Genomic DNA, 12,719 nt, shown 5'->3' with positions numbered 1-12,719 from the left:
CCGGGACCCTCCCTCCAGCCCCCCTCCCCCCCGGGCCGTCCCGCCCACCTGGCCGCACCGTCCTGAAGGTTTTGCTGGCGGGAGGGACCTTCCCCCTCGTCCCTCCCTGGAGCCCAGGGTCTCTTCCCGCCCCCCAAAGGGTGAAGAGACCTCCCTGCCTCTCCATTGCATCTGGGTTAAGAGCAGCTCTTAAATAGCTTCCCCAGGTACTCGTTAGGAGTTGGCCAAGTCTTGCAGAGTACAGCCAGTAACAGGTCTTTAGGTTTTACGAGCAGCAGTAGTCTCCTTTGCCGTCTGCCTGGTGTTTTTGAGCTTGTGGGATACCTCTGACACTTCTCACAGAGTTACTTTCCTTGGGGCGGGCGGGGGGACATTCAAATCAGGAAGCCCCAAAGACTAGTTTGAAACTTCAGCTTCCTGACTTGTCAAGGCAACTTTGCTATTTCAGAGCATACTTTCTGAAATTGGTGCTCTCTTGCCTGAGTTGCTGCTTTAAAGACTGCAAAAGATTTCAATAACTAGTCTTCCTCCTTCCTAGATAGGGTGGGGCTGGGATTTATCAGGGGTTACTCAGAAGTAGTTCAAGAGTTCATAGTTCACTTAGACTTACTATAAAGCAAGTGAGTTTGTCACTTTGCACAGTAAGCAGAAACTTTGGATCTTTCAAAAGATCCTGTCTCTTAAAAACTTGGAACCCCTCTCCTACAATACATTTTGAAATCTCCTAGTTACTCCGCTGAATTTTTATGAAAACCTTTTTGTGTTTCTTAACTTCTAAAATTTACCTATCTGGAATGATTTTTCCAAAATCCTGAACTTAGGGCACAAGGTAGTTTTTGGTGTATGCAAGCAGGTAAAACTTTTTCTTCTTCACCTCTCTCATTCTCTTTCAGGATACAGGTGTAGGTAAATCAAGTATTGTGTGGCGGTTCGTGGAAGACAGTTTTGATCCGAATATCAACCCAACAATAGGGTAAGAGATCAAGTTTATTGAATGTGCATCTAAAGGTGTATTGAAAAGTCCATTCAAATAAAGGCTGTGTTACAGGGGTTAGGCATCCCCATTTTAAACTCTAGTGAATTTGGAGACAGTGGTTCCCATCATCTCTAGAAGAACTTGAAATGATGGAGTGAGGAATGATGTGTTTTAGGGAAATTGTCTTTTGATTTGTGAGGAATGAAAACTTCAAAATGAAAGTATGAATTAAAGTTTTACTTGTTAGGATATACATAGAGCCTTCGATCTATGAATAGTAACAGCAATTACACCTTGAAGTAAGGCAGAAGAAAACAGGTCCTAATACTTATTTTTTCACCGGCATGTCACCTAAAAGATATTTTAGGTGGCTTTAGTTCTTCGTGAAAAAATAGTTTGGGGTCCAAACCCTTCTCACGCATTCCAGCACTGCTACTGCACGTTCCAGTAGCAGTAAAGAATTAACAAAATAATGTCAAAATGAAGCTTTTTTCCAAGTATCTGGGTCTTAGAATAAGTGAAATTGACTGGCTGTCGGTTTTCGACTCCGTGAGAAAACTTTTCAGGCTTTTAAATATCATAATATTAATACTTTCTCTGTGAGAAGTTGTGTTTCGTGGGTTTTAATACTTTGTTAGGCTTGTAAGACTAGATAGCTGCTATGCAAAGCCCCAGTCGAGTGGTTTCTTCCATTTAAAGAAAAATTCTGTTCTGCCTAATCGGGAAATATTTTACAGCATACACACACACACTAGAAGGCATCAAGATGAAACAGCCCCTAATTCTCTGAAATTAAAATGCCTTTCAGTGTCCTTCAGGAAAGAACTGGGTATGTCTGCATGTTTGAAGTGGGAACTCATCCTCCTCTGGGCCTGCCTGTCACTACCCAAGTGGGAAAGTGAAGGGGCAGGAGGTGATAGCAGGTGGTGCTGGTGACTCAGTGAGTGACACACCTCACACGAGGCAGCACTAAAAACCCAAACGCCAGCTCGGTTAGAAGCGCTGTCTCACCAGAGAAGAGGGGAGGTGGAGGGTCTCCCTCATGCCTGTGGCCCAGTCCTGGGTGGCCAGCCCTCCCCGTCCCACAGGCGCTGGGGTTCTTCACCTCCCCGAGCCCCGCTCTCTTCACCAGGCGGTCCAGGCGCACGTCTCACAGGGAAGAGGATCCGAGGCTTCCCCCTCGTCCCTTCCACCGTCCTTGTTTCTCTGTCCTCAGCAGGTGTCCTCCTCCTTCAGGACCAACCCCACGCACACCTGCGCTCTGGAGCCCTGCCTTCATCAGGTCTCCCCTTCCTTCCCCAGCCCTGCCTTCTTGTCGGAGCCTGCAGACACGCTCCCCGAAGACAGGGCCGTCCCCCAAGCCTGCCGGGCAAACTGGGGGCTCCGGAAAGAGGACTTCCTGCTTCCGCAGCTGCTGCTTCTCAGCCCCTGCTGTCTCCATCCCACCCCACCGTCCCACTGAAACCACCTTCCCTCAGTACCTGTTTCCATCTCATTGCCAAAGCAACGGCTTTTTTCTTTCTTTATTCATTCACTGAGTGCCTGCTGTATGCCGGATACTAGACTGGGGGCTGGTGATTTAGGCCAGGGCTCAGCAAACCGTGGCCGTTTGGCCCACCTCTTGATTTTATAGATACAGTGATACGTGACACATCACACCGTTCATTTATATGTTGTAGCACTGCTTTTGGGCTACGATGGCAGAGTTTAATTGTTGTGACTAAGACCCTGTGGCCTGCAAAGCTGAAAGTATTTACTATTTGGACCTTTTCAGAAAAAGTCTGCCAGCGCCTCCTGCCCTCGTGAACCTCTCCTAGGAGGAGAGAGCCATATTCTGTGACTAAAGTACAGGAAGTGATTTCTTTGACCATGTTCTGTGCTCCGAAGGAGGAATGTGGAGCGCCTGTGAGAGCCTGTAGCAGGGCCTCGCCCAGGCCCCAGGGCATGACTGGCTCCTGAGGGGAACAGTGAGGGGGTGAGGCACTTGGAAGCCCTGACATTTCAATATGGAGAGATGAGTGGACTGTATTTCAAAAAACAGTTTTTGAAGAGTGGAAGGTAACTGTCGGCGGTGTTGAGGGCAGTGAGTAGCACGGGGGACGGCAGGAGCTGTGAGGGTGGGGGACAGGGCACGTTGGATGGGTGGCCCGGAGGCTGGACTGGCAGCAGGGCCAGGCCCCGGACGTTCTTCCTCTCCCTGGGTCCGTGACATCCCCCTCAGTCCTCTCCCCGCCCCCCCTCCCCACACTGCGTCCTCCTCCGTGCCGTGCCTTTCCCAAACACTAAGGGGCTCTGCGTATCTGTGACGGAGCTCATAAACTCCTCATCAGAGGCCCGGCCCTCTGCTCCTCTTTCCGTGGACCTTGTGGAAGAGAAAAGGACCAACGTGTCCTCAGGTACCCAAGCCAGCAACCTGGGCATCCTTCTCAGATCCCCCTCCTGATGTCCCCTCCCCTCCCTGAAGCCAGCATGAGTCACTAGCTCCTGTCCAGGGCTCCTCCTGAATATCCTTCCATACCTGTTCTGTGTTGACTTCTAGACCTTCATCTTCCCTCGTGGTGGTTCCGACATGGACTCTGCCACCTGCCAGCTAGTTAACCCTGAATCCGTTTCCCCATCAGCAAAATAATAGTAATACTGGCACCAATTCTATATTGTTAGGGGAATTCCATGAGATACTGTATTTAAAATGTTTAGCTAAATGCCGGGGACACTGGGGCTCAATACATGATAGCATTGTTGTTTTTAAAAATATTTACATCTTTTAAAATTATTTTTATCAAAGTAACATGCATGTGGGTTTTTTCTGTAACAATAAGGCTTATAAGTTAAGTATAACAGTCCCCTGGTCCACTCTGACTCACTCCCTAGAGGCAACTACTGTTGTGATGTTGTTTAGCTGTTTTTTTCTGATCTTTCCTCCAGATTTTTTCGTAACACGCAGATACTGCTAATTCTTGATCCCTTCTCTCTTCTCCCGCACCCCATCGCCCAATCTTAGGCATTATCTACTGATTGTTTTCTTGAGAGATGGGAATTTAGTCATCCTACTTCTCCACCTCCCTCTGCTCATCTGCCCTCCCTCCATCTTTCCAGCAAAGCACTACCACTTAGCGTCAGTGTAGCGTTTAGAATGCAGGCTCTCAAGCCCGGCTAGCTGCCTTCGCATTCCAGGTCTAACACGTAGTCGCTGTGTGTCCTTGAGCAAATTATTTAACCTCTTTGTGACTAAGTTTGCACATTTGGGAGAATAAGTTGCATCTCATTATAGAGTTGTGAAAATTGAGTTAAACACATAAAAATTAGTTAGAATGGTACTTGGCATATGGTAAGCATTTGTTGTTTCTTAGCAACTGTTATTTTTTAATAAGCCTCTAACACTATAGGTTTTTTTAGACTTTATTTAAATGGAATTAGACCAGTAGGTATTGTTTTGTATCTGCTTATTTTATTCAAACCTCGTGAGATTCATCTATGTCATTTCATGTAATAATAGTTTATTATTTTTCACCTCTGTATAGTAAGTATCTCACTGGATAAATATACCACAGTTTATTCTACTGTTGGATATTGTGGTTGTTTCTAGTCTGAGGCTATTACAAATAATTCTGCTATGAACATTTTCGTACGTGTCTTTTGTGCCCATATGTATGGAATTTCTTTGCCAATTGGCAGTGGAATTCCTGGGTCAGAAGGAATATGTATCTTAACTCTAGTAGCTACCTTGTAAAGTATTGCGCCAATTTACATTCCTACCAGCAGTGTTTGGGAGTTCCGGTTGCTCCATATCAGCTACAACATTTGGTATTATCAGTCTCAAATTTTAGCTGTGTTGGAGGGTGGGTGGTAGTACCTCATTCTGGTTTTAATTTCTGTTTCCCATATGACTAAAGCTATTTAACACATTTTCATATGTTTATTGGTCATTTGGATATGTTGCCTGTTTGAGAATCTTGTTCATTTTTCTATTGGGTCATCAGTCATATCCTTATTGATTTGTAGGTGTTGTGTACGTATTCCGGATACTAGTCATTCGTTGTTTCTGAGTATTGCAGATATTTTCTCGCACTCTGTGACTAAGGTTTTCACTGTCTGAAAGGATCTTTTAATGAAGCGTTGTTGCCTTTAATATATCCATTTGATCAATCTTTCTCTTTATGGTTAGTGCTTTTTATGTCCTTTAAATAAACTTTGATTTACCAAGGTCATGAAAATACTCTCCTGTTATCCTATAGAAATTTGGTTTCACTTTTCAGATTTAGATTTAAATTTTACCTGGAATTAATTTCTGGATGAGATGTAAAATAAACGTTAAGTTGTGGGGCGTTTTGGCTTTTTTTTTTTTTTTTTAATTCCAACAGGGTTATCCAGTAATCCTCATCCCCTTTTTGTTTTTTTAGACCGTCCATAATTCAATGTTCTATGCTGAGCCGTGATTGTCATAAATTGAGCATCTGTATTTATAGTGTGCTTTTTATGGATTTTTTATTATATCCCATTGATCTGTGTTTTTAATTGACTTTACTGAAGTATAGTTTACATGCAATAAAATGCACCCATTTTTAGTGAACATGTTGATGAATTCTGACAGATTTATACACTTGTGAGATCACCACTGCAGTAAAGATGTAGAACACTTCCATCACTCCAAACTGTTCCCTTTTGCCCCATGCTGTACTCATCCCCACCCCTACCACTGGCTCCAGGCAACCACTGATAAGCTTTCTGTCACTATAGATTATATGGAATTTTAAAATTTCAATTGTTTGTTACTAATATATAGACATAAAATTGATTTTTACATATGGACCTTGTGTTGTGTGACTTGGCTAAATTCAGTTAGTTCAGGCACCTTTTTAATAGATTCCTTGGGATTTTCTTAGGTGCACAATCATGCCATATGTAATAGGCAATTTTATTTCTTTCTTTCCAATCTGTATGCCTCTTATTTCTCTTACCTGCCTTAGCACATGAGCTAGGACCTCCAGTACTGTGAGAAGTGGTAAGAGCAGACATCCTTTCCTTATTCCTAATCTTGGTGGGGGAAGCATTCGGTCTTTTCCATTAAGTTAGACGTCTAGGCTCTAGGTTTTTTTTATAGGTGCCCACTATCAGGTTGAGAATGTTATCGTCTATCCCTAATTCAGTGAGATTTTTTTTTATCAAGAATTGTGTTGAATTTTGCCAGGTGGTTTTTTTCGTCTTTTGAACTGTTCTTAATGCTTTTTCTTTTTCAGTCTTAAAATAGTGAATTACAACAATTGATACTAAAATATTAAGCCAACATTGCATTCCTCGGATACATTTCACTTGGTTAATATGAATTTTTTAATACATTACTGAATCTGACTTACTAAAATTTTGCTAAGCATTTTTGCCTCCATGTTCATGATGGATATTGATCTGTAGTTTTCTGTAATATGTTTCTCTCGTTTTGGTATCACGGCCTCATAAAATAAGTTGGGAAGTGTTTTTTCCTCTTCTACTTTTTTGGAAGAGTTCATGTAGAATTGGTATTTCTTCCTTAAAAGTTTGGTATAATTCATAAATTATATCCATTTGATCAACGGATGAAGCCATCTGAGCAAGGAATTTTCTTTGTCAGAAAAATTTAGCTACCAATTCAGCTTCTTTAATGGATACGGGCCTATTCATTTCTTCCTGAGTAAGCTTTGGTAGTTTGTGTCTTCTTTCAAAGAATTTGTCCATTGTATCTGTTTTTTAATTTATTGGCATGAAGTTGTTCATAATATTCCTCTGTTATCTTTTTAATGTCATTAGGGTCTGTCCAGCTATAAGTTTAGCAATTTTAATGGTCTTCTCAAAGAATCAGTTTATTTCATTAATATTTCACTCTTTTCCTTGTCATTGATTTTTGCTTTTATCTTCATTTTTTCCTTCCTTTGCTGATTTTGGCCTAACTTCTTCTTTTTTAGCTTTTTAAGGTAGAAGTTTATAATATTGGTTTTTTAAAGCGTTTTTTTATATATGCAATTTCCCTGTAAGTACTGGTTTGAGTGAATCCCACAGATTTTGATATGTTGTGTTTTCATTTTCATTTAGTTCAAAGTATTTCTTTCCCTTGTGACTTGTTAGTTGTTGGAAGTATGTTTTCTAACTTACAATTATTTGGGAATCTTTCCAGATATTTTCAGTTAGTACTGATTTGTAGTTTAAATCCGTTGCAGTCGGAGAACATACTCATTATTATTTCAAACCTTTCACATTTGACATTTGTTTTATGGCCTAGAATGTGGCCTTCAGGAATGTTCCATGTGCACCAGAAAAGAATGTATTCTGCTGCTGCTGTGTGATGTGTTCTGTAAACGCTAAATAATCAGCTTGGCCAATAGCACTGTTCCTCCTCTTTGCATCCTTGCTGATTTTTTTGTCCCTTATTTGAAGTGAAAGGAGTGTTTGAAATCCAACCCTAATTGAAGATTTGTCTAGTTCTGTTTTTAGTTTGATCAGTTTTTGTTGATGTTTTGAAGCTCTTATTATTGAGTGTACCTACAGGTAACACTGTTATTTTTCTTGATCACTTGACCTCTTCACTATCATGCAATGTCCCTCTTTTTCCCTGGTAACAGTCCTGATTCTGAATTCTACTCGGTCTCATGTGAATATAGGCTCTTCAGCTCTCTGTTGGTTAGTGTTTGCATATCTTTTCCCATCCATTTACATTTAACCTATTTATATCTATATTTAAAGTGAGTTTCTTGCAGACAGCATTATGGGTACTGCCTTTTATTTGGAGTGTTTACACTTATGCTGTCTAATACAGTAGCTGCATGTGGCTATCTGAACTTAAGTTAAAATTTAAAATTCAGTTCCTCAGTCACACTAGCTACCTTTCAAGTTCTCATTGTAGAAGGCTCTGTTGTGTAGTACTGGTTTAGACCATTTTTATTTTTTGTAACTATCAGTATGGTTTGGCTTAAATCTACCATCTTGCTGTATTTTTCTACTGCCCATATTAATGGTTCCATTTTATCTTCACTAGTGGCTTGTTAGCTGTACCTCTTCTATTATTTTAGTGGTTATGCTAGGATTTACAATATACTTCTTTAATTTGTCAGCCTACCTTCAAATAATATACGGTTTCACGTATATAGTATAAGAACCTCCTTACAAGAGTATACTTTCATTTCCCCTTGCTCATCTTTTGTGTTATTATTGTCATATATTTTACTCCTGCATCTTATAAAGTCCACAATACACTTATTTTTTGCCTTAGTCAGTGATCTTTTACAGAGACTATTAGTCTTTTTTCTGGGTCCTTGTGCCAGTGTCACAGTTTCTTAAATCCAGTATCTTTGTAATAAGTCTTAATGTCCAGTAGTATGAGTAGTTCTATTTTATTCTTCAGTAATTTCTTGGCTGTTCTTGGCCTGTTACATTTCCATGTAAACGTTAGTGTTATCCGTTTTCACACACACCAACACACTAATCCCCACTGTGTTTTTGATTGACATTCCATTGAATTTATGGATTGGTTTGGAGAGAAATGACATCTTTATGATACTGCATCTTCAGTATATGCACATAGATTATTCTTCCATTTGTTAGGCTTCTTTATTTTTTCTGAGCATTTTTTTCTGCTTTTCTGTATAGTGGACTTGCACATCTTTCGTTAGATTTAATCCAGGGGGTTTGATGTTTCAGTGCAGTTTTCTGCTGTCAATGTGCTAAATGGTATTGCTTTGAAATAGCTTTATTTCTAAAACTTAAACTGTTTGTATCTTTTATTGAGTTGAGTACGGATCTGCAGTACAGTGTTGAATAGAAATGGTCATACTGGGTATTCTTATCTTATATTAATCTTAGCAGGAAAGCTTTTTCTGTCATACCATTAAATATGTTTGCTGTAGGGTTTTTGTACATACAACTTATCACATTACAGAGTGTCCTTCTTTTTATCATATGCTGCAGTTTGGTTTTTTTTTTTTTTTAACATGAATAAGTGTGGAATTTACCAAAAGATTTTTCTACATTTATTGGCTTGATCCTGTAATTATTCTTTTATGATGTTAATGTGGTAAATAACATTGTTGAATTTTCATGGAGTAAATCCACTTAGATTGTGATATATTTTTCTTTTTACATATCACTGGCTTTAGTTTACTGTGTTTTTTTAGGACCTTTGTGTATGTTTATGAGTAAGATTGTCATGTAATATTACTTTCTATAATGTACACGTCAGATTTGGTAGGAAGGTTTTGCTTCCCTTATAAAGCTAGTTGAGAAGCTCTTCTATGGAAGAGTTTGTGTGAAATTGTTCTTATTTCTTCTTTAAATGATTAGTAAAATGCATGTGGGCTTCAAGTTGTCCTTGTATAATATAGTTTAAGGAGTCAATTTCTTTTTTTTTTTAATAATTTTTATTTTATTTTTTTATTTGATTGCGCCGGGTCTTAGTTGCGGCTCGCTGGCTCCTTAGTTGTGGCACGTGTGCTCCTTAGTTGTGGCCAGTGAGCTCCTTAGTTGCAGCCAGTGGGCTCCTTAGTTGCAGCTTGCCAAATCCTTAGTTGCGTCATGTGGGCTCCTCCGTTGTGACAGGCGGGCTCCTTAGTTGCAGCTCGCCAGCTCCTTAGTTGTGGCATGTGAACTCTTAGTTGCGGCATGCAAACTCTTAGTTGCAGCATGCGAACTCTTAGTTGTAACATGCATGTAGGGTCGAGTTCCCTGACCAGGGATCGAACCCGGGCCCCCTGCATTGGGAACATGGAGTCCTTAACCGCTGTGCCACCAGGGAAGTCCCTCAGTTTCTTTCACAGTTGTAAGATTATTGATTTTCAGATTTTCTATTTCTTCTTGTATTGATTTTGATAGATTGTGGTTTGGGGTTTTTTTTAAGGATTTTCACTATTTTCATATACTTTTCCCAATTTATTGGCATAAAGATGTTAAGGCTTTATACTTTTTACATTTTACATATATCTCTTTTACATTTCTGATATTAGTTTTGCCTTTGGTCAACTCTACAGTATTTCTCTTTTTTCATTAATTCCTGCTTCTATCTTTATAGTTTCTGTTCTGTTCAATGTGCTATTCTTTTTCTAACTCCTTGAAAGAGATGATTATATAACTGATCTTCAGTCCTTATTTTCAGTTGTAGTCCTTATGTTTTAATACCTTAGCCATGGCTTTTGCTGGATCCAAGTTTTTGTATATCATCATTTCATTGTCATTCATTTCAAAATATTTTCTGATTTTAATTATGATTTCACCTTTGATCCAAGTGTCATTTAGATATGCGTTCGTTGATTTCCAAATATAGGGAAATTTTCTAGTTAACTTTTTTTAGTGATTACTGGCATAATTGTATTGAGGTCAGAGAACATATTTAAATCCTTTAATTTCTGATGCAATTTGCAATTTACCCAGCATATGTTGATTTTGGTAAATGTTTCATATGTGTTTGAAAAGATTGTATACTTTGCAACTGTTATTTGCCATGTTCTGTGAGTGGAATTAAGTCAGGTTTATTAATCGTGTTCATTTCTTCTGGTTTTTCGGTCTACCCAAATCCATCAGTTACTAAGAGACTTAGTGGGTTAAAAATCTTCCACTATGCTTGTGTATTTGTCTGATTATCCTTTTTGTTCTGTCAGTTTCACTTTATCTGTTTTGCAGCTAGGGTAATCACTTACAAATCTGGAATTTTGTGTCTTACTGATAATACAAACCTTCTAACATTCTGAAATGTACTCTTTAGCTCTGGGAATGCATTTTGCCTTGAGGTCTAATTGTGTCTTAATATAACAAGACTATTTCCTTTGGTCAGTATTTGCATGGTGCAACTTTGTCTCATCCTTTTGTTTTCTAACCTTTCTGTATCTTTCTGTTTAAGGTGGGTTTCTTGTAAGCAGCTTATGATTTGAATTTGATAAAATACATTCCATATAACCAGCACTAATCAAGATCCAGAAATTCTCATCACCTCAGAAGGTTGTTTCTGTGAGTCCCACTTCCCATAAGTGACCACTGTGCTGACCTCAATCACCATGGATTAATTTGCCTGTTCTTGCACTTCATGTAAATGGAATAATACAGAAGGCACTCTTTGGTGTCCTATTTCTTCCCCATAAAACGATGTTTTGGAGATTCAACCATGTTGTTGCATGTATCGTAGTCCCTTTTTTTAATTGGTGACTAATATTCTCTTATATGAACAGATCACAGTTTGTTTACCCGTTAGTTTTGGGCTATTATGAATATAGGTGCTGTGAAGCTTCTTTTAAAACTCTTTTTGTACACATAGGTTTTCATTTCCTTTGGGTAAGTAACTAGGAATCGAATTTCTAGTTAATAGGATACGTGCATATATAACTTAGTACAAAGTTGCCAAAGAGTTGTCCAAAGTGGTTGTATCATTTTACCCTCCCACCCGCAAGGTATAGAAGTCCAGTTGCCCTACATTCTCACCAGCAGTTGTTTGTCTTTTTAACTTCAGTTATTCTAGTGGATATAAAATGGTATCTCATTGTGCTTTTAGTCTGCATTTCCCAGATGACTAACAATGTTAAGCATTTTTCATGTGTGTATTTGTCATTCATATCTCTTATGAAGTCAGTACTCAGGTCTTTTGCCCATTTTTACTTGGAGTTTTTGCCTTATTTCTTACAGACTTGTAGAAATTCTTTACATATTACAAATAGAACTCTCTCGTCAGGTATATTTATTGTGAATATTTTCTTCCATTCCGTGGCTTGCCTTTTCATCTTCTTAATGATGTCTTCTAATGAGGAGTTTTAATTTCAATGAAGGCCATGTTATCAGTTTTGTCTTCTTGGGTTCATGCTTTTTTGGTCCTCTCTAAACAAGCGCTGCTTGCCCCAAGTTCGCAGTGATATTCTCCTATGTTTTCATCATAGTTTTAGCCTTACTTTTAGTTCTTTGATCCATCTCAAATTAATTTTTCTGTATTCTGTGAGGTAGAGGTAGGAGTCATTATTTTCCCGTGTGATTATCCAGTTGTCCCAGCATCATTTGTTGAAAGACTTTCTTTTCCTCATTGAGTAGCATTGGCGTCTTAATAAATTATAATATTGAGTCTTCTGATCCATGAACATGGTGTCTTTCTCCATTTACTTAGGTCTTCTTTAATTTGTCTCTGCGTTGTTTTGTACTTTTCAGTGCAGGAGTCTTAAGAGTATTTTTGTTAAAAATTTTTCCTAAATATTAATGTTTTTTAAACTATTGTAAATGGAATTGTAATTTTTTATTTTATTTACAATTGTTTGTACCTGTATATAGAAATACCATTGATTTTTGTATATACTTTAATCCTGTTAAATTCATTTATTCTGATAGCTATCTTGTAGAGTCCTTAGTTTTTTTTACATACATGATTATGTTGTCTGAGAATAAAGTCAGTTTCTTCCTTTCCTTTTAATTTTTTCCATACCTTGCTTCATTGGCTAGGACCTCCGGTACCATATTGAATAAAAGTGGTGACCAACATCCTTGCCTTTTCCCAATCTTAGTGGAAAAACATTCAACATTATACTATTAAGTATGATGTTAGTTGTAGGGTGCCCATTTTTAAAGATAAGGAAGCTTCCTTTTTCTAGTTTGCTGAAAGTTCTTTTAAATCAAGAATGGGTCTTGAATTTTGTCTTAATACTTTTCTGCATTTATTTAGATGACAATATGGTTTGTTACCTCCTTTTTTCTGTTAATGTGATGGATAACTGTATTCATTATCAATTGCTAAGTAACAAATTATCCCAGTACTTAG

The 12,719-nt window shown here is 38.6% G+C and overlaps 1 protein-coding gene across 1 annotated transcript in view; it reads left to right on the top strand.

Moving 5' to 3' along the window:
- Nucleotides 1-12,719, top strand: part of RAB22A (RAB22A, member RAS oncogene family) — a 48,682-nt gene that overhangs the window by 462 nt on the left and 35,501 nt on the right. The window contains exon 2 of the mRNA XM_068565598.1: nt 894-973. Within this exon, the coding sequence (XP_068421699.1) occupies nt 894-973 (80 nt within the window). The remainder of the gene's footprint in view (nt 1-893; nt 974-12,719) is intronic.

The sequence above is a fragment of the Eschrichtius robustus genome, chromosome 16 (assembly GCF_028021215.1).
Source record: "Eschrichtius robustus isolate mEscRob2 chromosome 16, mEscRob2.pri, whole genome shotgun sequence".
Taxonomy (NCBI): domain Eukaryota; kingdom Metazoa; phylum Chordata; class Mammalia; order Artiodactyla; family Eschrichtiidae; genus Eschrichtius; species Eschrichtius robustus.
This window is presented reverse-complemented; position numbering and strand designations above follow the sequence as displayed.